This window comes from Brachypodium distachyon, chromosome 2 (genome assembly GCF_000005505.3).
Source record: "Brachypodium distachyon strain Bd21 chromosome 2, Brachypodium_distachyon_v3.0, whole genome shotgun sequence".
Taxonomy (NCBI): Eukaryota; Viridiplantae; Streptophyta; class Magnoliopsida; order Poales; family Poaceae; genus Brachypodium; species Brachypodium distachyon.
In genome coordinates this window covers 40693033-40719446 of record NC_016132.3, presented here as the reverse complement: position 1 = coordinate 40719446, position 26414 = coordinate 40693033, and the positions used below count along the sequence as shown (strand labels likewise).

Here is a 26414-nt window from a genome sequence, read left to right as displayed (position 1 = left end):
GCCTGGTGAACAAAATTGCACCCATGAATTACATACTTGCTGATGTGCTTAGAGAAGATAGCTTTGTCATGATGCTAATTCCAGCTGTTAAGTTGCTACTGTATTAAAAAACTACTCCCTCCGATCTATAATAAGTGTCGAGGATTTAGTAAAAAGTTGTACTAAGTTTGTACTAAATCTCCTACACTTACTATGGCTCGGAGGGATTTATTATGGATCGGAGGGAGTACTATTTTCCTGCATGATAAACAAAGTTGAAATAATTAATGTAAAAAATAGGGCCAAGTTTTATCAAATGTATTTCAAGTGTAGTTTCAAAAATTTCTGCTCATTGTTCCCTTCACTTTGTTTTTCCTGCCAAAAACTTGTTCTTCCTTTTACATCTGGGACCTTCGTTTCCATCAGTGGAACAATGCATTATGCTATACTTGTCCAGCTGTTACTGAGTTGCTTTAACAATCGTAATAAGAATCTCATATTGAAAAACAGAGAGAAGGTACATATCAGTCACTGAAAAGCTCTCATTTGTTTACGAATAACCTCTTTTTTATTCGTGAGTGCAGTTTCTTTAATTCCTAAGAGTAATTTATTCCCCGGTCACATATATGTATATAAAGGGCAAGCCTAATGCTACTAGTTAGTGAGAAAGAACAGGTCCTTGTGTGCTAATTAGGTCTTAGGGCATCCTTCTTTTGTTTAGTTGAGTTATACTGAGAAACCAATTTCTGACTCCTGTCTGTTGTAAAATAAAGCAAGAAAAGAAATAGTGGAAGCCCCTGGATTTTGTAGCCCCGCTCACAAGGACTTCTTTTCATCCACAATGAAGCTTATACCACCACTTGGTCAGTAAGGCCTGATTCAAAAAAAGATCAATCCCCCCCTTCCCTACTTCGATGGAGTATCACCTTTTGTACAGAATACGTGAAAAGCATTTGAGTCACCTTTGCGCTTGAGAGTTAGAACTATTGAAACCATTTTTTTCTGTAGGAATATGCATAAGCTTTAATTTTGAACTGAACATCTTGTGCATGTTCGACAAATTATAGTATCAGCAGTTACCTTCAATGCGTTTCTAACAGTTTAGAATAATTTACTTAAATGAGAATATATTTTTTTTGTCCCTCGTCAACTGTCACGAAAGTATACATTTAGTCCCTTATATTTTTCTGTAGATATTTCATCCCCCAGTTGTTAAAACTAGACACTTTTGGTCCCTTGGCCCATCGAAAACGGTATTGGTGCTAACATGGAACGGCTTTGCATCTGACATGTCACATGGCCATCCCCAGGGGAGCACATGGGGGCACCACGTCAGTCCTCGGGGTTCAAATGTGCGTTCACACTGCGGATCCTAGACGCTGGTGACACCGAGGAGGGGAAGAGGGCCCTGGAGAGTGCCAAGGAAGGCAAGGAGCAGGCGCACGCGAGTGAGAGACGGCAGTGGAGCCAACCATATTGCAAGTCGGACGCAAAACCGCTCTACATTGGCCCCAATACCGCTTTGGGTGGGTCGAGGGACCAAAAGTATCCGGTTTCGATAGCCGAGGGACGAAATATCTACGAACAAAACACAAGGGAACCAATGTATACTTCCGTGAAAGTTGGGGGACGAAACATAATACTTACCTCTACTTAAAATCGTGGTACCATAATTCTCTTAAATCTTTTTTACACAAGGCTAATGATGGTTGATGTATGACCATCTTGTTTAATGAAATATGTATGAGAAATTAATGTAGTTCTTGATACCTTGACCTGGAAGTCAAGCTCTTTGAATTTCCTACTTCATTTTCCTTAGAAAATCAATGTCCTTGAAATGAATAATACTGATAGTGCAGACGACTTTTCATTTGTTCTGGGGCAATAAGTGCTGGATGCTCCAAATCTACACGGACATGCTTTTAAGCAGATGCATCATGCTTTCCATTAAGTATTCAGGCACCTTGGAATGAGATGTCTAGTTTGTTGCGAAATTGGTGTCTTACACCATGTTAATTCTAGTTGCAAAGCATGATGTAACCAACTTGTTAGACCTAAAAACCTTTTGTTATCTTTTTTTAACCATGACTAAAGCGAGTGACTTGTGTGGTCTCTATGTAGTGAAATACTAGTATAATTTGCTTAAGTGGATACCTATGAGGTCATATCGAACAAGCCTCATCACTATAAAGGTTTTTTTTTTTTTGCGAGGCACTATAAAGGTTTGATGGACTGTCTTCATGTGCAAGTAGTAGTATTTGAGCAATCATCTTCAAAGTTCTAACAAACAAGAGGAATGGGCAATATAGCACCATACGCTGTTTCATTGCTCATAAGGTTTATCTATGGAGTGATGCAGATACTTACCAAAGTTGCTTTTAACCAAGGCACAAGTACATCTGTCCTTGTTTTCTACAGGCATGTAGTAGCTACCATACTCTTAGTGCCAATTGCTTTTGCAATTGAAAGGTATGCAATTTGGTTGCTGATTTTCCTGAATCTGTATGTCATCTTGGAAACCATGAGGTTTATTTTTGCAGGAAAACTGCCCCCCGACTGTCATACAGAGTCTGTGTGAAGCTATTTGTGCATGCATTATATGGGTAGGTCAAAGTGCAAGGCAGAATTGTTGCTCTACGTAATTGTGTCATTCTGTTAATTCTTGTCGAAATTCATATATGTGAAGTTCTTTTGGGTCCATGCATGCATACTTTTTTTTGCCAACCATGCATAACTTTTTAATACACAATATTACTTTTGTTTCAGTTAATTCTACCCTCAGTTGTATTGATTTTCATTATAGTACTCATCTTCATCAGTAGCAAGCCGGCCTTTTCTGCAGAATGAATGATTAAATTTAGGAAATTTAGGTCAAATTTAATCTATTTTTCCAGTAATATATCTAACTGTGGAAATGGTGGTTTGTCTTTCTAGGAAAAATAAGTTATTTAATTAGGTTAACTGATTTACATTCTTTTCAAATGTTGTGCAGAACTAATAATTATGTAAAGTAGTTATTGTGCACAATTTTACCATACTTTTTTGTGGGCTACAACAGACCCAGAGTATCTTTTTTTTTTCTTTGCCTTTTATTTTTCTTGCTCTGCAAACATAGCTCTCATTTCCTCAAGTATGCCTGACAAAAATAGCTTTCATTTGTGTCAAGTGTGCTTGACAGACATTCCATGCTTGTAACTTTTCTCTTTGGTTGTGTGCATATATGTGTACTCTTGCACTTGTGCGCAGTGGTTTTTTATCCCTATTCTTTTCTTCTTTAGTACAAAATAAATGGGAGACGTTACGTAGAAACTGCTATGGAGTTTCCTTTTTGTAGGTTGCTTAACTGGTTGATTTTATTTCTATAAATGTTATGCAGCTAATTATTTTGTAGGTATGCAATCTTTGACTATCTTCTTTGTTCCATTTGCCCAGGCTGTCTGCTTCTATTAACATATCATCTATTGGCCTCAACTATGCTTCAGCAACATCTGCTTCTGCAGTACTAAATCTCTTGCCGGTTTTAACTTTCTTTTTGGCTCTTATGTTGGGGTATGTGTTTTTTAATTGTAGTTGCAAGAGTTCCTAGAAGACCAGAACATATTTCCCTTTATCTTGCGACTATCATGCCTAAAATTAAATGTTCCATAAAACTAACCTTGGTGAATTTGGTTTTCTGATACCCATACATAAATAGCATGAATTATATATTATACAGAAGTATAGATTGCGTAAATGTTGCTGTTCTGATTACGAGAATAAAGTACTTGTGTTGGCCATAATTGAGATTATAGTGTAGAGATGTTTACAGGCAAAAGAAATGATTATATCATGATTTGAATAATTATTATTCATTTTTTAGACAACAGGATAGAAGTATCTTTTCTTTTGTGAGTCGAAACTACAATTGTTCAAACAAAGAAATATAAGAATCAATTCAGTTGTATATAGTCCCAGGCTGAGCCTAGTCAAACCCAACCTGTCCATGCCTAAACTACGCTCAAGCTTGCCTAACTTAGCCGCCCTGGCCTAAACTAGCCAAGCAGGGCCTGAGAAATGCATAACAAGTGGCATTAATTATTCTGGATGATATCACCAGGTGAGTGATGTTTGCAATGCAATGGTTGGGCTCAGCTTTTATTAAGAATTTAAGATTAAATAAAAGAATGGAGATAATACCTAATACCTTTGAATGACAACTCTTTCTCTAATTAACTTTGCTGTGGTCAAATAGTTATTGTTCTTTATTTTCTTTATTGGGAGTAATACCAGTCACCGTTATAAGTCCACCTGAAATTTGACATCTAATAATACTTCTCTAGCTGTATCAAGTAATTTGATATGTGGCTTGTATTAATTAACATGGCTGCAAAAGTTATATGCCTTATATTTTTGAACAGAGGGAGAATTTATATTTCTTTGGGCTACTTTTGACACTGGAAGACATGCCTAATTGGGTACCATTGTTATTATTTGTGAGTATGTTCCTTCAAATATATACTAAAATGTCATTTTTGTAAAGTAAAATGTACCCAATGGATCACTGACCATTTAATTTCAAAATTTTCGGGATTGGGGTTAATATGAAACTCCTCTTAAAGGATTGGCTTGACTCCCCTGTCTGATCAACTTGGCTAGATCCCTTATTTGCCTCACATTGTACATTCTTCTTCCCCTTGTAAATATCTCCTTTGTTAAAAACATTTAATGTCAGGGCCTCAGTTAAAGAAAGGAGTGCTTTGATGAATATTTACTGTAGTGATAGTGAGAATAAAAAAATAGGCTTGCCTTGCTCTGTATACAGTGGGACCTTTTATGTCCAAAATTCCGTGGAGCGATGAGTGATTTGTTGTTCAACATATGATAGGATGGAGTCTCTGAAGTTAAAGAGGTTCCATGGGATTGTGAAAGTTTCTGGCATAGTGCTATGTGCTGTTGGTGTTACTGTACTAGCATTATACCAAGGACCTGAGCTGAAATCTTTCATCCATCACCCCCTTTTTCATCACATAAGTAGAGTTGATGCTCATCCCTCAAGGAATTGGATATTGGGAATTCTCTTGCAGTCTCTTGCAACTGCAATGTTTGCTCTTTGGACGGTGCTTCAGGTATTGATTGCTCTGTACGCGCACAAGCTTATGCAGTCAGGCGTTTGTGCATGTCCAGATGCTAATTTATTCATGCTGAAATTTAACCTAGATGGTGCTTTCCAGGGCCCTGTACTGGAGGAGTATCCATCAATGCTGCTTAACACAACAATTCAGGTTGTGTTTGCAACTGTTCAAAGTTTTTTTACGGCTCTAGTGATGGAGAGAGACTTTTCAAGATGGAAGCTGCGCTTGGATGTAGGTCTTGTCGCAATCATCTATTGTGTAAGTATCTCTCACAACAGCAGCAAATCATTTACTCATTAGAATGCTGTTGCCGTGGAAGTCAAAAGAAATAAAACCGAGCCCTGTGAAATTACTGAACATTGCAGGGAATAGTAGTTTCTGCATTTGTAAACTACCTGCAAATCTGGGTAATTGACAAGAGTGGTCCAGTATTCCTGTCCATGACAGTACCCTTAACTCTGGTTATCACAGCCATCCTGTCACTTCTCATAGGGGAAGCAGTCACCCTGGGAAGGTTTATTTCTTAAGCTTTGCTGTTTAGACAGAAGACATTGCGTCCGTTTTCTTGAAATTTCTTTTCTGAATGCACAGTGTAATAAGTGGAGCGCTGATGGTTGGTGGTCTGTACAATGTCCTCTGGGGGAAAAGAATAGAGCAAGTAGCTACCAGCAAGCAAGGAGGTCGTGGAGAAAATGCAGCATGCTTTGATTTGGAGGAACAAGAACGAGCAGCTCCAGTTCTAGCAACGCAAGATTCGATCAAGACAGTACCAGATATGAAAGAGCTGAAACTTTGAGCAGCAAGCTCTGTCATTAGGTGTACTTTCGCTCCTCGTCTGCTGACTGGAAGCTGCTCCATTTCTGTAGACTGTTTGCTTGGCAGTCAACCATAGCAGCTTAACTGCTTGTTCGGTTTTTGCATGTGCAATGTTATCCAAGGGGCCCTTCCACAAACTGGAGGTTTGATGCAATAGTGCAAATTGTGCACCAATGTTCATTAAAAGGGAATCACGATCTCCCAAACTGAAACGGATAAGAGTATTATATGTGATTCCCCCACTATGGACGGTCGATATCACCCTGGTGTATGCATGCGTCAGAACAAATGCCAAATGTCTTCTTGTCCATTCTTTCTGAGCTACTGCTGACAAAGCACGACTATCATATCGGGTAATGTTTTGAAAGGGCATGCCCTGACGGAATCAACATTAGACACTGACTACTCAGTTGCACAAACAACAACGGACCGTGTCTACAAAATTGTCTCACATTACCTTTTATTTCTTTTATCCCTACAAAATCAGTTTAAAATTACCGACTGTTTTGTATTATGAATCATTTGCTAAGAAGTAGTTGTAATTCCAGATTATGTGTTCATTATCCTATATTTTCTCTACGTTTACTTGTTATCTTTATCTTTACACTTATAAAGATCTGAGTTGGTGGTCATGAGTTCACTTTAACAAGACTACCACTTAAAAGCTACGGAATCATCTAATTGCCACTTATTTCATATGTATCATGATCTTTTGACTATGCTTGATTGGTTTTCATGACTTTCAAGAGTAATTGCATTTTTCAAAAATAATATTTTGACATAATTCTTATTTATCAGAAATTTAAACAATTATTTAAACAACTCATGCATAACACAAATTCTTAATTTCGTAGCAGAGCACGGACATTTAGCTACTGTCCAAATAAGTCCTACAAGCTACTCCCTCTTTTTGATAAAGGTTGGCGTATTTGGTTTTGTTAAGACATGTTTTCGATGAAGAATTACATTATTAATATGTAACTTATATGGTACAAAATCATGATCATTAGCAAGAACTTTTAAAGATAAATCTATTGCTATAAATTTCTTGTATGATTAAACACATATTAATAAAGTTTGTGATTGATCAAAGCCTTATCTTAACGAAACCAAATATGCCAACCTTTGTGAAAAGGAGGAAGTAGACGTTAATGTAAAACATGTGTCTATTTTCCCATCATATATCGTCATATATAGATATGAGGCAGGATGGTTGAGACTATGAGCGAGTGTGTTTGCCGTCATGTTTTTGTTCTCGAACCTGCACCGAAGTGTGTGTCATTTTCGTTAGAAGGAATTGCTGAGAAGGCGAGGGATCTTATACAAATCAAAGAAAACAAAGACAAAAGGGAAGGAAGGAAGAGATAGCTGCTACGAAACCATACAAAAAACTGCATAGCTATCTTACTGCTTTGTGTTGTTTGTTTATCCTTCACTACTCTTTGATTACGATTTCCATTTCTAGACGGGGCCACTTTTTACTTTTTAGAGTAGTGGTTAATGAGTATGTTTCCACAGCAAGATACACTTATTTAAATGTAGGTGCTCAAGCTTTCACTTGAAAATTCTTTCTGCTATGCCATCTGCCATCCATAACTAAGTTGGGCAAGCTGTGTGTTCTCTACACCAAATACGATTGCCTACGTTCAATCAGACTGTTCTGATGAGCAATAGAGCAGCTTTCGTGGTTGCATTCCTCATAAGGTCCATATATGGAGGCGCGCAGATAGTTGCCAAAGTTGCTTTCAATGAAGGCATGAGCACGTCTGTCTTCGTTTTCTACAGGCATGCAACTGCTATTCTGTTCTTAGTGCCTATTGCGTTTGTGCTCGAAAGGTATGCATGTTTCTCTTCTCTGCTTATTTACCTGGATTATGCAATCTTGGAAGCGCGGATTAAGGTTTCTTTGTGCAGGAAAACTGCTCCACCACTGTCATACAAAGTCTGTCTCAAACTTTTTGCGCATGCATTTTATGGGTACGTCAAATTGTGATTTATATCCTGAAATTTGTTATTTTCTTTCACATCAGTCTGATTTGTATTGTTCCGGAACATAATGGCTGTCATGGCGAAACATCGGTTGTAATAAAGTGGCACTAGTAACCATATACTGAACTCGGAGAGGTTCAGCATGTTCATTTTGAAGTCCTTGTCGACCAAACAATCTATCGGAACAAACAAACTATGTTTGCATGTAGTCCTTCAGTTTCCCCACTCAGTCGTATGTCCGTTTCTCTTCTTTTTTTTCTAGTAAAATGCACTACAGATGGTTATTTTGCTCTCCAACTTTGTCAGAGAGCAAGGTACAAAAATTTTATCCACCCTTCTCTCGGTTGCTGTAAAGAACATACTGATTAGCTTCAGTAAGGGCAATCAAGCGTTATGCTATGCCGTTCCAAAGAAAAATCTATTTTAAATTCCGTAATAAAGGTTTCCTAACTGATAGTCCCTCTGTAGAAGCTGGTCGAAACGATTAGTTATTTATGCAGCAATTGGTTTGTTCTCTTAAAACATTTTACCTTTTGAATTAGTCACGTACTTACGTTTTCTATTTGTACATGCATTAATATTTTTATGCGCCTTTTCTTCTGTCTTAGGATTTCTGGGGCGATCAACATATACTGCCTTGGTCTCAAATATGCTTCAGCAACAGCGTCATCTGCAATATTTAACCTTCTACCAGTGGTCGCTTTCTTTTTGGCTCTTCTGTTGGGGTAAGGGTTTCGTTTTATACTTACACTATATCCAGATTTCCTTAAGAACTTAAGGAGGATACTTAGATTTAAGAATCTACATCATCTACCTGGCAGGATGGAGTTTTTGAACTTGAAGAGGTTCCACGGGATTGCAAAGGTTTCTGGCATCGTCTTCTGCATTGCTGGTGTTATCGTACTTGCATTTTACCAAGGACCTGAATTGAAACCTCCCAACCATTACCGTCTCTTTCACCACTTAAGTTCCACCCATGATGTGGCTGCTCATTCTAAAACAAGTTGGGTATTAGGAATTTTCTTGACAACTTTATCCACATCATCTTGGGCTCTCTGGACAGTACTTCAGGTATATATGATTTTTTACAGAGCCGCTTGGAAACATTAATAGTACTACTGAATCAAATGGTGTACATGGGGTTGTCTTGCTATTTTAACCTGAATAGTACTTCCCAGGGGCCTATGTTGGAGGCGTACCCCTCTAAGCTGCTCAACACAACTCTCCAGATGATCTTTGCAACTATCCAGTCTTTCTTCATCGCTTTGGCAGTCGAGAGAGATTTTTCACGATGGAAGCTGGGACTAGATGCAGGTCTTGTTGCCGTTCTTTACTCCGTAAGTTCAACACCTCTCCAGATTTTTTTTGATTAATCCAGGAGAACAAAGTTTTGACAATCTTGTTATCATCAGATTTTAGGTCATAAAAGTTGCTTTATTCTTCCTCTTATGAGTTATAAAAGTAGCAGTGAGAAATCGACAGCACTTGAGAATATAGAAACTAAGAAAGTTTCAAGCGAAAATTTCTTCCTGGTGCATCCGTTTTAATGATCATTTGTACATCGACGACATGGAAAAAAAATGAACAACCGGGCCACGATTCTTTTCAAAAAATGACCTAAGTCAGAGTTCCAGGATATCTTTTAGGGCCTATTTGGAACTGTACATTACTTGAGGAGTTCTACAGTGCGTGTATTTTTTCTTCATCCGTCCATTTTATTAGATCTAACGGCTGGAGAGTGAATCTTACTTCTTTCAAAGCGTGTTTCTTGGAGCCCTAAATGACGTACTCCCTCCGTCTCATACTGAGTGACTCAAATTTGTCCAAATATAGATGTATCTAGATACATGTAATAGAAAGAGCACTGAGCCCTAAATGACGTACTCCCTCCGTCTCATACTGAGTGACTCAAATTTGTCCAAATATGAATGTATCTAGATGCATGTAATAGAAAGTCACTTGATAGTTAATATGGGACGGAGGGAGTACGTCATTGCAATTTCCTCTGTTTATCCTGCCACTCATTAGAATACATGTTACTACGTACATTGTCCCTTTTGTTTTGTTTACGCTTAGATTAATGAGCCCAACATGCAGGGTATACTTCTTTCTGGAGTTGGCTATTACATGCAAGTATGGGTGATAGACAAGAGTGGGCCAGTCTTCCTGGCCATGACAATGCCGATAACTCTGCTTGTCACAATAGCGCTGTCCTCATTTCTCCTAGGAGAATCAGTTTCCCTGGGAAGGTACGGTGTCTATTCAGCTACTATACATTCATCTCGTTAAAAAGATTCGAGTTTTTTTAGCTGAATTTCTAGTTTTTGCCTGCAGTGTAACAAGTGGAGTGATAATGGTTGGAGGCCTGTACTGTGTTCTTTGGGCGAAGAGAAGTGAACAAATTGCTGCAAGCAAGCAGAAAATGGCAGCGCCAGTCCAGGCCGCACAAGTTTAGATAAAGCTAGCTAGCTTTTTCTTGGCCGTGTCCCAAAAGTTAATACCAGTACTACTTCTGGTAGTTAACGAATCATGCAAAGAGTAAGGAGTTTTGCATATAAAAGGCTACAAATTATTCAGTCAAAAATATAAAAAGCTACTCTCTTCGATTCTAAATTGTTGTCGAAATATTACATGTATCTAGACGTTTTTTAAAAATAAATACATTCATATTTGGGCAAATTTGAGTCAAGAATTTACAATCAGAGGGAGTACAAATTACCTGTTTGCAAAGAAACATACTCCCTCCGTCCCATAATTCTTGTCTCAAATTTGCCCAAATATGAATGTATGTATTCCAAAAAAATGTCTAAATACGTGTAATATTTCAACAAGAATTATGGGACGGAGAGAGTATAAATTTTAAATCGCCTTGAAAAAACCTTTAAAAAATCAAGTAGCAGCCTGCGGTTCTGGTCGAAACTGACATGACGGCCACGTGGAGTGTGCAGCTGGCAAACATTTCTGGGAGGGACGGGAGAGGACGGAAGCGGGGTGGCAGAGGGGCGGCAAAAGTCAGGGAGGAGCGGGCGGCGGCGGCCGGCCAGATTTGGGCCTGACAGCGGCGGACCAGGACGAGCGGGAGATTTTCCCATGGCAGTGGGTCTGCCCGCGCTGTGTTGGAAGTTTTACCAAAGGGCATTCTCGTTACCTATATTTGAGTAGAGGAGAGAGAAAGATAAGTAATTACCTAAAAAACATAGGTATACCAAATGAGATAAGTAAGTTGGTGGGGCATTTTTTTTTGCCACTGATTTAGTATATCGGCAGTTTTTAGGTATAGATAACAAAGATTGGTAAGCTAGTGGAGATGCTCTAGGAATAGACCGGAGCCACCGGCCCAGGATGAGCAGCATATAGCCTTGCTTTAGGTGAGATCAATTTGTTTGAACAAATACATATAGAAGTAGTCACATATAGGACGGCCCACATATAGAGCTTGCCTCATGACCGAAGGTGCTAAGATGGAGAAGGAGATTGTTTCCATGTGGACTCAATTTGAGCAACCGCCGTGGAGTGGAGATTAGGGGTCCCGCGGAGGTGGCGGTGGGCCTCACGAGGGAGCAACAAAGCGGCAGTATAGCTGGCCATCGGGTCGGCCTGGGCCCGCCCAACTTATACGGGCTTAGCCCGGCCAGGGCCCCTCAGGGAGTGGGCTGGCACGAACAGGCCCATGCGCGGCACAGAAGCCCTATGCTCCCGTCCCCTGAATCCCGGTGGACCTGATGAAAGCCGTCCAGCCCAGCAGGTAGTTCCGCGGTCTTCTTTTTTTCCACCCATCCGAGCCCATTCCCCAACCCAGGTAGCGCTCGTACGGTGGTTGCAGACAGAAGATCGATCGATCTAGTGGCCACTAAGACAAACGCACTGTTAAAACAAAAGTCAAACTATAGGATATGCTAAAAAAAAGTCAAACTATAGGAGAAAAAGGGCTTGCGGTGCAACCAGGTCGAAACAGTAAGGCCCTGTTTGGTACAGGTCGAAACACTAAGGCCCTGTTTGGTACTAGTGAGTTTTGGGATGTTTTCTAGGGTATTATCCATTTCAAATTGAAAAACACTACAAACCCCAAATGGTTGTTTGGTAGGAAGTGTTTGGAGGGGATTATTCCTAGTTTTCCAACAAAACACTCCATTTTTAACCAAATTAAAACACTTCTCAAACTAGTGTTTTGGATTTCTGAGTGTTTTGGACGAACACCCAAAACCCTCAAATATTAAAACACCAGTGACTAAAAAATACACTAACACCAACCAAGACCTAACGTGGTCTGTTCGTTGTTAGCAGATGGATGGTTGATGGGGTGGTCTCGTGTTCGACAATTTTTATTCGTAGAAAAATGGGACCATACTTTTATTTACATAGTGTTGTAATCTGACGAAAATGGGTTGTAAGTCATAAAAAAAGAAGAAAAATGCTAATTGGACCAGGCCAGCATGCAAAAATGCTACTATAGGAGTAATAGTTTTGCATGGCATGAGATTTTTGTGAGGCTTGTTTTGCATCACCGTTGTTTTTAATAGCCACTAGATTGCTTGCTTGGGGAGAGGGAGTTAGAAAAAACTTGAGTGCATCTAAAAGAAAAACTTGCGTAACATTTTTGTTTCTATTTTTCAAAACACCACTTGAGATTTTTTTTTTAAGGAAGAAGGGACTTGGTGCGTGACACGGTCATCAATTGTCCTTTATAGTACTCCGTAGCATAATAGTAAGGTCCAAGTTTAGATTTGCTGCCAGGACGACGCAAATTGTTCACCTATGTTTTACAAAGAGAACCGGCATCTCCCAAAGCGATACGCATAAGAGTATCATATGTGATTCCCCCACTATGGACGATCGATATCATCCCTGCCGTATGCATGAGCTAGTTAGAACAAATGCGCAATGTCTCCTCCTCCATTCTTTCTGAGCTGCTGCTGAGAAAGCAGGACTACCATGGGGTAATCTGATTATCTGAAAAGGCATGCCCCGAGGGAATCAACATTAGACACTGACATAATACTCAGTTGCACAACAACGGACTGTGGCGATAAAATTGTCTCACTTTACCTTTTCTTTCTTTTAAACTCGTAAAAACAATTTTCAGATTATGAATCATTTGCTAAGACTTAGTTGTAACATATAGCTCAAAAACGAGAGTTTACGGAATGAGACTCTGTAGCCACGTTAAACACCAACGTGTACCAATTGATCCAATCACGAAACCGAAACAGCAAAACTATAAGGAAAAGACAAATAACAAGCGTGCTCAACAAAACTACCTGGCAGGGCTGACAAGACTAGAGGACTCTGTAGAAACAATCTTTGGCATGGAAATTCGGGGGTCAGATGGAGTTGGGAAGTTAGGGGAGAAATGACCGAGTTAACGAGTCGAGTGGGATCTGATTTGACATCTAACAAGTGGGCCCGTCAAACCCACTAAACTGGAACAATTTGGTTATTTGAAAAACACTGCCTCGAGAGTTGTGGTTCCGTGAGAAAATTGGTCACAAGTTTGGTTCTATTGCACCATTGCCACAAAATGTGTGGTCGTGTGAAATTTATTTTTATTTAAAAGCAGATGCTCAAGCTTTCGGTTGAAAGTTCTCGGTGCTGTGCCATCTGCCATCCATAACTAAGTTGAGTAACCTGAGTGTTCTCTACATTGTGAAACATGATTGCCTAAGTTCAGTTCAGACTGTTGTAATGAGCAATAGAGCAGCTTTCGTTGTTGCGTTCCTCATAAGGTCCATATATGGAGGCGCGCAAATAGTTGCCAAACTTGCTTTCAATGAAGGCATGAGCACGTCTGTGTTTGTTTTCTACAGGCATGCAACTGCTCTTCTGTTCTTAGTGCCTATTGCTTTTGTGCTTGAAAGGTATGTATGTTTCTCTGCTTATTTACCTATATGCAATTTTGGAAGTTTGGAACCATGGATTAAGGTTTCTTTGTGCAGGAAAACAGCTCCACCACTGTCATTTAAAGTCTCTCTCAAACTTTTTGCGCATGCATTCTATGGGTAGGTCAAAGTGTGATTCATATACTGCAGTTGTTCTTTTTTCCATATGAATCTGATTGGTATTGTCCTGAAATATAATAGCTGTCCTCGAAAAATGTTAATAGCTGCCATGGTGAAACATTGGGTGCAATAAAGCAACACTAAAACTTCAGAACCTTATACCGAACTAGAAGAGGTTCACACAGTCTGACGGTATATTGATATATAATTTTTACAAAGTGAGACACCAAAGTGTGACCTTCGAAGATCGAACTCTAGTGGGCTGTCAACATACCTCGCTAGCTGACCACCGAAGCTATTCTTGTTTCTCAGGTTCACAATGTTCGTTGTCAAGTCCTTATGAAGCAAACAATCTATCAGCTAAAAAAAAAGAAACAAACTATGTTTGGAGTTAGTTCTTCAGTCTCCGCATTCAGTCATGCTGTTGTTTGTCCATTTCTCCTTCTTCGAAGTAAAAAAGCACCATATATTGTTATAGTCTCTCTTTTCTGGGGCAAAGTGTAGGGCACAATTTTTTGTTCCTCTTTTTTCTTTTCTTTTTCCAAACCATGCAGGAGAGAAGGCATGTTCTTCCTGTGTTTTTTCTGTTGCTGTGAAGTACATAATTGCTTAGCTTCAGCAACGTCTATCCAGCGTTGATCTGTTCCAAAAATAAACCTATGTTCAATTTCTAACTGATAGTGATCCCTCTGTGCAGGGTTGGTCGAAAATAAGTTATTATGAAGAGCATTGGATTAATAATTTTATATACCTTTTCATTTTTCATAGGATTTCTGGCGCGATTAACATATCTTGCCTTGGTCTCAAATATGCTTCAGCAACAGCGTCATCTGCAATACTGAACCTTCTACCGGTGGTTGCTTTCTTTTTGGCTCTTCTTTTGGGGTAAAGGTTTTCGTTTCTATACTTGCATTATTTCATAGAAAGTTCATGTGGTCACATTTGTCTATTCTGATGGACTACATCCAGCATTCTTTTTTTTTTTTCAATTATAAGTGAGATGTATACACACTCACACAGCACCACACACCCATGCAAACGCGCTCTCTACACAGCTGGAATTAAGGGAGCCCAGGAATTTCACAATTGGACAAATTTGGTAGATTGTAATTCTTGCACGAACTTGGAGGCTAGTTAGATTTCACATTCTTCGTTGTATACCTTGCAGGGTGGAGTTTTTGAACTTGAAAAGGTTCTACGGGATTGCAAAGGTTTCTGGCGTGTTGTTCTGCATTGCCGGTGTTATCGTACTTGCATTTTACCAAGGACCTCAACTGAAATCTCTGAACCATCACCGTCTATTTCACCACATAAGTACCACCCATCATGGGGTAGCTGCTCATCCTACAACAAGTTGGGTATTAGGAATTTTCTTGACAACTTTATCCACATCATGTTGGGCTCTCTGGACAGTACTCCAGGTATATATGAATTTTTGCAGAGTCGGTTTGAAACGTTAATGCTGAATCGAATGGTATAGGCTTGGTCATGCAATTTAACCTGAATAGTACTTCCCAGGGGCCAATGTTGGAGGCGTACCCCTCTAAACTGCTCAACACAACTCTCCAGATTATCTTTGCAACCATTCAGTCTTTCTTCATCGCTTTAGCAGTTGAGAGAGATTTTTCACGATGGAAGTTGGGACCAGATGCATGTCTTGTTGCTGTGCTTTACACTGTAAGTTTGACATCTGTCCAGATTGTTTGGTTACTTCAGGAGAATAAAGTATCGACAATCTTGTTATCATCAGAGTTTAGGTGATAAAAATTTGTCTTATTTTTCTTTTTGTGATGCAACATCGTAAAGTCAGAGTTCCAGAAAAAATTTTAGGTCCTGTTCGATAGTCGAAACTGTACATTACTTAAGTTTCAAAGCGTGTTCTAGTATTAGGTTTCCTGATCTGACAATGAACACTAATTGAAATTTGTTGTTACAGTTTCGTCCGTTTATCCTGCCAGTCAGCAGAATATATGTTCCCATCTACATTGTCCCTTTTGTTTTGTTTACACTGCCATTCTTCCAACACAAAATAGCATGCAGGGTATAGTTGTTTCTGGAGTTGGCTATTACATGCAAGTATGGGTGATAGACAAGAGCGGGCCAGTCTTCCTGGCCATGACAATGCCAATAACTCTGCTTGTCACAATAGCACTCTCCTCATTTCTCCTAGGAGAATCAGTTTCCCTGGGAAGGTGCCGCCTGCTGTTCAGCTCACTACATTCATATTGTTGAAAAGATTCGAGTTCTTTTTTAGCTGAATTTATAGTTTTTCCTGCAGTGTAACAGGTGGAATGATAATGGTTGGAGGCCTGTACTGTGTTCTTTGCGCGAAGAGAAGTGAACAAATAGCTGCAAACAAGCAGCAAATGGCAGCTCCAGTTCAGGCCGCACAAGTTTAGATAAAGCTAGCCATCTCTTTCTTGGCCGTGTCCTAAAAGTCAATAATACTCCTTGTAGTTATCAAATCTGGCAAAGAGTAAGAGAGTCGCATACTACAAATTACCTGTTTGCAAGGAAGTAGATAAATTTTCAATCGCCTCAAAAAATAAATTCACAAAATGCAAACCAAGAACCATTCTCCTCCTTCAAATAAAATCAACATGAGAACATATTTCTTATCCACATCGATCAAAGCATGCAACAAGGTGTGATCATCTACCATTGAAAACTCCGCTAAAGACTTCGGTGTCACCTCCGAGTGACGCCTCCCACTCTATGGAGGTCATATGAATTTGGGACAGCACTGGCATAATCTCTCTAATCTCAGGCCGGTCCAACGGATCCTCACTCAAGCACCACATCGAAATGTTTGCGAGCTACATATAGAAAATAAATATATATTCAGTATTCAGTTAACAGATGTTTCGATGAGTGGGTGCTGGTGTTCAAATCAACTAACCTTACACACTTCTTCTATTGGGTAGTTGTCTTTCAAGGAGGGATCTATGATTTTCTCCAGTGAGCTCTCTAGATATTCTGATTTGAAAGCTCTCCTCATCTGTTTAGAGCAGGAAAAATGTTTAATGATTTGGTTGAAGAGTGATGAAAACATTGGTGGACATCATCGACATGTGAACTATAAGAATGGAGCAGTTCTCAACAGTTTCAAGGGCTCTTACGATTGAGATAAGTGACTTGGTCTTATTAGCTTCCTTATTGTCCCGCACAAGTGCATGCAGACCAGTAATTAGCTCTGCTAGAACTACTCCAAATGCATAGACATCGGACTTGGTAGTCATGTGAAGCTCAAGAACTGACCTGCAGGCCGGGTTAATGCTTGGATATCATACTACATGTGAAACTCCATCACTGAAGAAAATATAAATCAAATCCAATCTACAACTAACTCTGGTGGAAGGTAGCCTGGTGTTCCAACCAAACGAGTTGCCAGGCAATCATCTTCATCGCTGCGCTCAACAAGCTTCACGAGCCCAAAATCCGCAACCTGTTATGCAGAAAATAATCAGATTGGAATATCTGAGAAGTAACACTTGAAATTTTGTGGCATAAAATGGCTCACTTTAGCTCTTAGTCCGTCATCTAGCAGAATATTGCTCGTTTTGATGTCGCGGTGCACATAACAGGCCTTTGTATGGTCATGGATGTACTCTATACCCCGTGCTGCATCCATTGCTATCTGTGTTCTTGCAGTCCATGAGAGAGGTTGATGGCCTAAAAATTCCTCATGATATTCAGTAATTGTAAGTTATGAACCCGAGGCAATGTTTAGGTTCATGAGTTTGTAGAAATTGAAACTTTACACAAGCTTTCAGTAAAGCAACATATATCATTTCTGTTGGAAAGAAGCAAATAAATATTGAACAATCATCTTCCTTTCTCGTACCTTTCAGCAAAGGATCATGGAGATGCTCACTAAGCGATCCATTCCGGACATACTCGTAAACAAGGTACAGGTGATCCTCCCCAGCAGCATAGCCAATCAACTCAACCTATATGATTAATTGCACATGTTTAAAAGAAAGAACTCTCTTTGCATCTGCAATCATTGATGTTTGTTTCCTGGTAGATTCTACAATCTAAGTACATACCACATTTATGTGATGTACTTTGCACAAGACTTTCAGCTCAGCGAAGAACTCCTTCGATTTGCTGGCTTTCATCTTCTTAACTGCAATCTCCTGCGTGCAAGATCACAAGGATCTAATGTTACTAAAAGATTACAGTCAACCAAGAAAGTATAGAAATATCTTACATGTGTCCCTATGAAACCTAGGTAGACCATCCCATATCCTCCCTCACCGATCTTCCTCTTCTCATCAAAATTAACTGTAGCATCTCCAACCTCTTTCAAGCTGAAAATCACAGGCCTCTCCGTTTGGAAAGGATCGATTTCTGCAACCAATTGATTCAGAGTAATAAGATAAGATGATGTATGTCGTATCGAAAATATTTTACACATAGCATGCACAACAACCATCAATTCTCTTGGATGGAAAGTAACGGCTCTCGAGGATTGCAATGCTTGTGTTGCTGGGAACTTTCTCCATCTTATTCTTTGGCGCTTCAACACTGGGCAGAGGAGACCTCCTTTTCAGGCGTAGTATGATGATGGACATACAAAGAAGCGAAACTGCAGCTGATATGGATACTGCTATGATGATCGGTAAACCGCCAATCTCTAAATGTTTGAATCAAGAAAGGAGAAGAACAAAAAAAAAGTCAAGCGGTCAGTTAACAAAGAGTGGAAAATAGCATAAGGAACATAATATAGTTTTCAGATCATTGGAACTTTCATGATGTTTAACAACGCAGATTTGGACGCAAAAGAAGATATACTGCATATCACATTTTAGCAATGTAATAGCATGCCAGTGGCACCAACATTCTATATAATCCATTTTAATGTAGTTTAAAAAATTCAAAATATGCAAAATAAGTAGAAGTGACTCACTTTTGTTAGAAGAAGCAGCAACTCCCATCGGGATGAACAACACCCACCCTGGCTTAATAAAATCAGGATTTCTGACCGCCGGATTCAAGCTTAGGATCTCCCTGGAGCCTGAACTGAACAGTGTTGCGATGTTGCTCAGGGTATCTTCCGGCTGGACCGTGTATGACAACACCCCCTCTGGTGCCGTGGAGGAACACCCGCATAGAAGGTGAACCGTGATTGTGTCTCCCTTATTCAGTCCAGCAGTTAAGTTCCACGCAAGCCCACTGAACTTATTGCTGTTGATGTCGTCAGAAATGTCATTTTGTATCGCCTCATACCCGGTGTCATGGAAGAGAGCATTCACGGTGGCATTGATCGCCTCGCACATGCACGGCACAGGTATCAGCAGGTCCTCCGAACCTGAGAGCCTCTTGATGGGCTGGATGAGAGACGCGTTGCCTTTGAAGTCGGAGGCTATCTCGGACAGGCTGCGTCCTTGAGGAGTCACATAGAGGTACGAGTTGCACGAAGGGATCAGGGATTGAGGGGCGCATTGCATGGGCTGCCATTGCTCCGCCGCTGGTTCTAAGCTTCTTCTGGGTAAAGTGGGCAGAGAGACAACGGCGTGAAGGTGCTGCACAAACAAAGCAAGGAAGAAGAAGAAGAAGAGGGAACTATGTCTGGCCATGGGGAACTAGCAACAGGAGAGGCAACTCGAATTCGGTTGCAGAGCTAGTAGTTTATCTGCCGTGCTCCAGACTTCAGCTTCTAATGCTTGTATGACAATTCTTAGCTAGGAGGCGAAAATGTCAATTGCCAGGCAAGGCCGGCTGTGATGTACGTAGCTTGGTACTGTTGTTCCTAGATTAATCCGCTTCCCCAAAAGCTCTAATGGTTTGGAATATAGGAAAATGGCATCAATAGACTATGGAAGATTCAGGTCAGGGTGCTTCTCACAATGTCCACCAGCTCCGATCCAATATTTAAAATATTGGCCAGCTAAGGAGGAGCCAAGCTCGTCTTTGGCTTGCAACATTTGGCCTATTTCGCTAGGTTTAGAGCTTGATTGTATGTTTCCAGACCTAAAAAATATAACAGCGAAAAGGACAACTTGACAGAGACTGCTTGTTCTGAGACACTGAGAGCATTTTGTCTGTTGAATGATTATTAAATTTGGGACTGATAGACGCAGATAAAATACTGTAATACCCTGTTTGAATTTGTCAGTGAAGCTGCACCCAAGAGTTCTAAAAATTCTACTATTATAACAACGATATAGTATACAAAGTCAAAGAAAAGAGTATTCCCTCACCCAAAAATGCTTTTTTACTACATTTTGCAAACTAAAAACTGTCAGGGTTACCGAAGTTGTAAGCAACAATGATACAGAGAATCAGTGATCTTCTATAACATGACAGCTATATAGAGGTAACAAGGGGTGCCGCCACATGAACAAAGCAAGAAAATTACTACAGACTCAAATCAAGAGCGCTTCAGCTATTACTACTGTTGCTATTACTACTGTTCCGAAGTTTATGTTACTCCACGTCATTAACAACTACGATAACGATTAGGAACTCAAAATTTCATGGATGCATACTAAAATAGCAATGCTATACACAGCAAATAATCCTACGTAAATGACAAAAAAAGAAAGAAAATAATACATGCCAAAAGGTAAGTTGAACAAAAAAGGTTTCAAGGAGTTTCAAAAGATTTCATTTCTATCAGACCATAACAATACAGGGTTGTCAGAAATGTTTTCAATGATGGATACACAATCATCATTTTCTTACTTCACCAACCCAACTGATCCCTGTGTTCTTGTGCATACCTTCTTTCAATATCTCAGACCTGACCTCCTCAGCATCCCACCACATGTCCTGCGATGCATACAAGTTTGAAAGCATGATCCCGTAAGCAGCCTTGTCTGGATAAATCTCAAAGAGCTTTTCAGAAACTACCCTACCAAGGCTGGAATTGCGGTGAAAACAACACCCCCAAAGCAGTGCACCCCACACGCCACAATCTGGTGCCATTGGCATTGTCTGTATAAGATCATATGCCTCCTTCAGCTGGTTAAATGTTGCAAGAAGCCTTACCATGTACACATAATGCTCCATTTCAACCACAATGTGAAACTCATCTTGCATTCTCCTAAACAACTTCCATCCCTCGTCTAAGAGTCCTGCATGACAACAAGCAGCAAGTAAAGCAGAGAAGGTAGCACCATCAGGCCTATACTTGTCACAAATCATCTCATCATGGACTTCAATGGCTTTCAATGCAAACCCATGAGAACCAAGGTTTGATATGACCATATTGTACACGACTGAGTTCTTATTAGGCATTTGGCGGAACACCAAATATCCGAGCTCAGCAAAGCCACATTTTGCATATGCATCCATTAGTGAAGATGAGACTTTAACGTCTGCATCAGCTCCAATCCTGATCGCATAACAATGGATCTCCCTGCTACAGCTGACAGTTGCTGTAGAAGCACATGCTGAAAGAAGACTAGCGATCAATATGCTATCAGGCCTCCTGCCAGAGTAGCACATTTGTCGGAACAGATTGAATGACTCCTCATACTTCCCAGTCTGCAACTGCCCTGTAATTAGTGAAGACCATGTAACCAAATCCGCATCCAGCAAATTACCAAACAAGGTTTGGCCAGATTCCATGCAGCCACACCTGAAGTACATGCTAACAAGTGCGCTTCTCACGTGGTGTCCAGAATCATAACCGCCCTTGATACACACTCCATGAACTGCTTGACCAAAATCAAGTGCCTCTGGATTCCGAAAGGACGAGACTAAGCTGACCATGGAGTATCCATCTGGCTCCTCCCCAGCTCTACGCATTGCAGAAAACAGTTGAAGCCCTTCTACCCACATTTCCCGGTACCCATACCCAGACAACATTGAGTTCCAGAGAACCAAGTCCGGGTCAGGCAATCCATCGAACATATGGCGAGCACTGTCCACGAGCAAAAACTTTGAATACGCACTGACCAGCGCACTGCCAACGACGGGATGGGAGGACATGCCGGAAGAAGATGCAACGCCATGGACGATCTTGGCTGTGTCCGGGCTTGAACAGTCTGCGCATGCGCGGACGACGCAGGCGAAGGTGTGGGCGTCGGGCGGGGTGGCGGAGCGTCGCATTCTGGCGAAGAGCGCGAGCGCCGCGGGGAGGTCTAGGCGGCGGGCGTGGGCACGTATGACAGCGTTGTAGAGCAGCGGCGAGACCGGGCGGGGTGTTTCGTCGAGCAGGCAGTGCGCGGACGCGAAGTCCCCTCGCCCAGCATAGGAACGGAGGAGAAAGAGGCGTACGTCGTCGGGGATGAAAGGGGAGACGAGGAGGAGGCGCGCGTGAATCTGCTTCGTATGGGAGAGAGGGAGCGCGGCGCCATTGGCGGCGGCGAGCAGGAGCGCAAGCTTCCGGCGCATACCATGGAGGAAACCGTGGGAGCGACTTTTTGGGCGAAGGCTTTTCTGCCTTCCAAGTTCCAACCTATTTTCATTTTTTTATTACTAATAAAATATTGGTGTTATCTTGATTTACGGCAAAACTTTAAATCTCGGTGTTCGCACTAGAACCGTTGGATTAAAATATTGATATCATTCTCACTCAATCTATCTCCAGTTTCTTCACATCATGCCGTTGGATTAAGATTCAACGGTCAGCACGTCGGCTTATCTCTGACTAAAAGTCAGTCAACTTCGATCTCTATAGCAACACCGATAAAACATCCGTGTTTTTTCTGACTAAAAGTCAGTCAACTTCGATCTCTATAGCAACACCACATCCGTGTTTTTTCTGCGGATAAATTGTCCTTTTATTTATATTTTTGTAAAATCTATTTTATCTGCCGTACGGAAACTACGTTTATGCTTATAGGGCTCCGTAAGAGGATACCTGCCACCACTTGGGCGCCGCCACCGGCCGTCAGAGTTTTCATCGCATCGCCCTGGGAGACAGGGGCCCTGTGTGGCTTCTTTTTCGCTCCAAGTGCCGAGAGACTGTGCATCTCAACCGTCCATCCATACCCTGTGCGTCGCGGTCGACCTAACCGCTTGCCGGAGCGTGTGCCGCTCCCACGCCACACCTTTGGCCTCGAACGCCTGTCCCGGCAGGCGGCAACGCCCACCCATGTCGTCTTCCGCCGCGATTGCCATCGCTAGACACCTGTAAGAGAAGCTGGCGAGAAAAATCGAGTGAATGTGAGACGCGCTGAGAGAATGGAGAACGGTAAAGCCTCCCTCCCTCCCTCCCTCCTCTCTCTCTCTCTCGGACACGCAACAGGCCGTCGTACCATCGTCACGTCGTCGCCACTGTCATCATGCCGTTGCTGCCTTAGTCACTTAAGATATTGTACTGAGAGTGACCAGGAAAAAGAGAAAGCTCTCAACTTCCGCCCGTCCATCTAATGATACAATCGTCCCACATGTGCCCCAGGCCACCTGCAGCCACACCTAACCAGACCGGCTGAAGTAACAAAAAAGAAAGCTCAACAGACGCTCTGGATCAGCCAGCATTACCAGCGACTACTGATCGGACGATGCGTAGACGCCCAACACGATAGAATAGCTGAGGAGGAGCGTAGTCTAGCTCTTTTAAGAGGAGAATAGTAGATTTTATAATACCAGTCTCCTGTCCATTGGCACGCCGGAGAAGAAACTATGAATCACACTGAATGGCCAAAAATTCAAAAAATGACACAACTAGAGTCCTTGTTAACAAATATTCCCTCTGTTCCTTAAAAGTAGATATATTTGCTCTAAGTTAAATTTTAAAATTTGACTAAGTTTAGAAAAATAATGACATCTGCAATACGAAATCAATAGTAATACATTAGATGTCCATCCTGAAATAATAAACATAGTGAAACCAAACTTATGACGAAACTAATATGTCAAACGGAATTGATAAGGGCCCTTTAGTCTCCTAGATTGAACGGTCTGCTGTTCGTCCAATGGTGAAAAGTATCTGCGATCGTGCCACGTTTTTTGTGTAACAACTTGCCCGTCGTACGTGACAACTTTATTTCTGTGGAGGTGGAAAATTTTGTTACGTGACGGTAGCAACTTTGTGTGTCGTATGGAAAAGCTAGGCAATGAAGCTTTGCTCCCTATGTGTTTCTTATGCCAAATTAAATGGGCGGATGCCCCCAAAACTTTAGTCATAATTATAAAATTCAGTTTAAAAAAAGATAGCATAAAGGTTCATACATCAACTCCGGTACGCCTGCTTTCTTGAAAAACTTGGCTGGTAAAAAGCTCTGTAACAAAGGGAAAATGGCAAAATGCAACTGGATGACCATAAGCGTTGACCCGCATGCTAAATGAATGCAATAGTGTTTTTTCGACAACTGAATACATCAGTTGCTTATTACTTAAAAAACTATAAAAATGTGTGGTTCCACGTACAGTGTCAATTCTATGAATAAAAAACAGCATTTCTTTCCTTGAGATATTGGAGTCAAACAAATAAATGCGCAACATCTACTTAGAAGCTAAGTTTCCCCTTATTTTTACGAACTAAGTTTCCTTGTTGCCTTCCATGAATCACACAAAAGCGCCGGGGGAGACTCTCTCAGCCTGACCCTCCTTGAAACCCTAGCGCCGTCATCCCCTCCCTCGCCGCCGCCTGAGCGCGCCACCAGGCAAAGCCCGTGTGGCGGTGGCGGGGCCCTGCTCGGCCGGCGAGGCGTCACTTGTTTCCGTGGCGCTCCCTGGCGGCGGCCGGACCTCGTCAGGGCGGCGCATCCTGGTGGCGGCAGAGGTCTGCACGGGGGCGCGCGTGCGGGCGGAGGCAGCCTGCGTGCTCTGGTTGCGGGCGGTGGCGGCTGTCTGGCCATGCGCGTGGCAGTTCTTCGGCGCTTGGGCGGCATGGAGGCGGCTCCCTCTCTCTTGCAGCTTGCCTCCCTTGGGGCTGCTGCCGGCTGGATGAAGCGACCGCCCCCGTATACGGGTTCGATCTCTGTGCTTTAGTGCTAGTCCCTGGATCGACTCACTAGCACACACAGTTTCAAGATGTAATATCATAGAACAAAGGTCTCAATATTACAACGTATCATCCAGAATATAAAAGGGTACTTACAACTCGCATAACCTCACGGGTTAGCTAGAAATAAAACAATTGTTTAGCAGCGGAAAACGGAAGATACAAGGGCACATCAACACCACGGTGAGAGCGTGTTGGAATGTAAGCCCGTAACCCAAACAAGGAGAACGTACATCTTACTCGTCGTCGGAGCTTCCTGCATCATTAAACGATGCAGCCACTAGGGTCAATACATTGAATGTATTGGCAAGATTCACTAGGAGTTATAATAAAACCTACCAAGTATATGCAGTATTTGGCAAGGTGGAGTTTAGGCTGTTTGCGTGGAAACAGAACATAAATTAGCCTACTACAAAGGAATGTTATAATAATGTTAACTATTGGACACGGGGTAGACACACCCATGCTCCTATTAACCTAGAGCACATTGAAGTGGATTCATCAAGTGCTCCTACCCTATTCAAACCATTCATTTTATTTAAGAAATTGGAATGAGTGAGACTTTCCTTACAGCTCCACATCTAGTTGCTCAAATTGTCCGTTGCCGGGGACACGGCTAAGTACTTAGTTTTGACGCTCTCGAGAGTTTGTACACATTCCCCACAAGAAACCGACGTGTTAATCCCTTGCTGTCCTCAAGGTAGAATAGCAACGGCATCGATTATGAGATTTTCAGAGGTAATTCCCTAAACCACGAGAGAATCACGCTCCCCCTACACGGCTACCTCAATACAATTCCTCGGATCTAGGTTCATACAACTTACTCTTGTCTCACCAGAGCCCATATAGCATTGTGGTTGTACTAGAAGCTTCTAAATAGGAAACTAGTCCAGTCTCGGTTACCCCAGGTGGCATTCCACATTTGCAAGGTAGGCGCTCCCCGAATCCACGGGAGAGACGTCCATGGACGATCCATTCCTGAATCCACAGGAACTCGACTCAGAGGGACCCATAGAAATGGACATGACGCCGCTAATCCTCAAAATCTTCAAAGCAGCCCACCCAAAACGGTTCATTGAATTAATTGTTTTGCCTTACATCTAACAAAACATTTCATATCGCCAAAAGCATAACAATATCATAATGTAGTTATTTCCCCCACGATATTACCATAGCTTAGCATTCAACTACAATCGATGGCAATTTGGTAGCAAGGTAATGGCGAGGGTAAACTATACTACCTGGGATTTATAGCTAGCATAGAGGTACGAGTAATAGTCCTATCAATGCATCTCTACCAACAACACTAATGCATAAGTATTTTAAAACAACAATAATAATGGGATATGATCAAAGTGAACTTGCCTTGTCCAAGGTTGTGATAGTTCTCGCACTCTTCACAAGAACAAGGAATTACACTCCACACAATCTAAAATAAAAGAAACATACACACAATAAACACAACATTCAATACAAAAGCCATGCCATGACGCATATGCCATGATGATGCACACAAAGGTTACTTCTAAAGTACAAGTTTTGTTTCTGTTTTGAAAAGTTTTTCAAATGATTTGGACAGATTATACAACATCAAGTGGTAATTAATATGCATGATACATG

General features: G+C 41.4%; 5 protein-coding genes across 12 annotated transcripts; 3 read left to right on the top strand and 2 right to left on the bottom strand.

Moving 5' to 3' along the window:
- Positions 1-69: 69 nt before the first annotated feature.
- On the top strand, positions 70-6216 carry LOC100822642 (WAT1-related protein At5g64700). The gene is made up of 8 exons (XM_014898461.2): positions 70-1643; positions 2202-2448; positions 2520-2582; positions 3412-3528; positions 4844-5084; positions 5190-5348; positions 5456-5604; positions 5682-6216. Exons 2-8 carry the CDS (start codon positions 2276-2278, stop codon positions 5884-5886), a joined length of 1107 nt encoding a protein of 368 aa, XP_014753947.1. The 5' UTR covers positions 70-1643; positions 2202-2275; the 3' UTR covers positions 5887-6216.
- A 1231-nt stretch (positions 6217-7447) lies between these two features.
- Positions 7448-10508, top strand: LOC106865422 (WAT1-related protein At5g64700). The gene is made up of 7 exons (XM_014898861.2): positions 7448-7742; positions 7821-7883; positions 8504-8620; positions 8717-8966; positions 9074-9232; positions 9993-10144; positions 10230-10508. The coding sequence occupies exons 1-7, from the start codon at positions 7570-7572 to the stop codon at positions 10348-10350; spliced, it is 1035 nt and encodes a 344-aa protein (XP_014754347.1). The 5' UTR covers positions 7448-7569; the 3' UTR covers positions 10351-10508.
- Positions 10509-13469: 2961 nt separating this feature from the next.
- LOC100822332 (WAT1-related protein At5g64700) lies at positions 13470-16424 on the top strand. 4 transcript variants are annotated; one of them, XM_014898000.2, is made up of 7 exons: positions 13470-13750; positions 13829-13891; positions 14660-14776; positions 15060-15312; positions 15410-15568; positions 15925-16083; positions 16170-16424. In XM_014898000.2, the coding sequence occupies exons 1-7, from the start codon at positions 13578-13580 to the stop codon at positions 16230-16232; spliced, it is 987 nt and encodes a 328-aa protein (XP_014753486.1). In that variant the 5' UTR covers positions 13470-13577; the 3' UTR covers positions 16233-16424. The 4 variants fall into 4 exon arrangements, with proteins under 4 accessions (XP_014753486.1, XP_014753487.1, XP_014753488.1 ...); XM_003569125.4 differs by having other exon boundaries at positions 13472-13750; positions 15932-16083; XM_014898001.2 differs by lacking the exon at positions 13829-13891 and having other exon boundaries at positions 13471-13750; positions 15932-16083.
- Positions 16416-21030, bottom strand: LOC100845787 (lysM domain receptor-like kinase 3). 5 transcript variants are annotated; one of them, XM_014897999.2, is made up of 13 exons: positions 20888-21030; positions 20755-20814; positions 20620-20668; positions 18804-19390; positions 18327-18530; positions 18105-18244; positions 17941-18030; positions 17736-17841; positions 17412-17563; positions 17239-17336; positions 17011-17149; positions 16791-16889; positions 16416-16707 (listed from the first exon to the last, which is right to left on the bottom strand). In XM_014897999.2, exons 4-13 carry the CDS (start codon positions 19342-19344, stop codon positions 16543-16545), a joined length of 1734 nt encoding a protein of 577 aa, XP_014753485.1. In that variant the 5' UTR covers positions 19345-19390; positions 20620-20668; positions 20755-20814; positions 20888-21030; the 3' UTR covers positions 16416-16542. The 5 variants fall into 5 exon arrangements, with proteins under 5 accessions (XP_014753485.1, XP_024314666.1, XP_024314668.1 ...); XM_024458898.1 differs by having other exon boundaries at positions 18804-19381; XM_024458900.1 differs by lacking the exon at positions 20755-20814 and having other exon boundaries at positions 18804-19381; positions 20888-21017.
- Positions 20447-22288, bottom strand: LOC100822028 (putative pentatricopeptide repeat-containing protein At1g64310). The gene has a single exon (XM_024458901.1). It carries the CDS (start codon positions 22235-22237, stop codon positions 20570-20572), a length of 1668 nt encoding a protein of 555 aa, XP_024314669.1. The 5' UTR covers positions 22238-22288; the 3' UTR covers positions 20447-20569.
- Between the last annotated feature and the right edge of the window lie 4126 nt (positions 22289-26414).

What these genes read in the sequence shown, in the direction of transcription:
- LOC100822642 (XM_014898461.2), top strand. Translation starts at nt 2,276, where the DNA reads ATGGGCAATATAGCACCATACGCTGTTTCATTGCTCATAAGGTTTATC. An exon ending in TTTGTGCATGCATTATATGG is followed by an intron (nt 2,583 to 3,411) that starts GTAGGTCAAAGT and finishes CCATTTGCCCAG; the next exon opens with GCTGTCTGCTTCTATTAACA. An exon ending in TTTTTGGCTCTTATGTTGGG is followed by an intron (nt 3,529 to 4,843) that starts GTATGTGTTTTT and finishes AACATATGATAG; the next exon opens with GATGGAGTCTCTGAAGTTAA.
- LOC106865422 (XM_014898861.2), top strand. Translation starts at nt 7,570, where the DNA reads ATGAGCAATAGAGCAGCTTTCGTGGTTGCATTCCTCATAAGGTCCATA. An exon ending in TTTTTGGCTCTTCTGTTGGG is followed by an intron (nt 8,621 to 8,716) that starts GTAAGGGTTTCG and finishes TCTACCTGGCAG; the next exon opens with GATGGAGTTTTTGAACTTGA. An exon ending in GAATCAGTTTCCCTGGGAAG is followed by an intron (nt 10,145 to 10,229) that starts GTACGGTGTCTA and finishes TTTTGCCTGCAG; the next exon opens with TGTAACAAGTGGAGTGATAA.
- LOC100822332 (XM_003569125.4), top strand. Translation starts at nt 13,578, where the DNA reads ATGAGCAATAGAGCAGCTTTCGTTGTTGCGTTCCTCATAAGGTCCATA. An exon ending in TTTTTGGCTCTTCTTTTGGG is followed by an intron (nt 14,777 to 15,059) that starts GTAAAGGTTTTC and finishes TATACCTTGCAG; the next exon opens with GGTGGAGTTTTTGAACTTGA. An exon ending in CTCTCTGGACAGTACTCCAG is followed by an intron (nt 15,313 to 15,409) that starts GTATATATGAAT and finishes AGTACTTCCCAG; the next exon opens with GGGCCAATGTTGGAGGCGTA.
- LOC100845787 (XM_010235114.3), bottom strand. Translation starts at nt 19,473, where the DNA reads ATGGCCAGACATAGTTCCCTCTTCTTCTTCTTCTTCCTTGCTTTGTTT. An exon ending in CCATGATCCTTTGCTGAAAG is followed by an intron (nt 17,564 to 17,735) that starts GTACGAGAAAGG and finishes AGGAATTTTTAG; the next exon opens with GCCATCAACCTCTCTCATGG. An exon ending in ATGACGGACTAAGAGCTAAA is followed by an intron (nt 17,337 to 17,411) that starts GTGAGCCATTTT and finishes TCTGCATAACAG; the next exon opens with GTTGCGGATTTTGGGCTCGT.
- LOC100822028 (XM_024458901.1), bottom strand. Translation starts at nt 22,237, where the DNA reads ATGCGCCGGAAGCTTGCGCTCCTGCTCGCCGCCGCCAATGGCGCCGCG.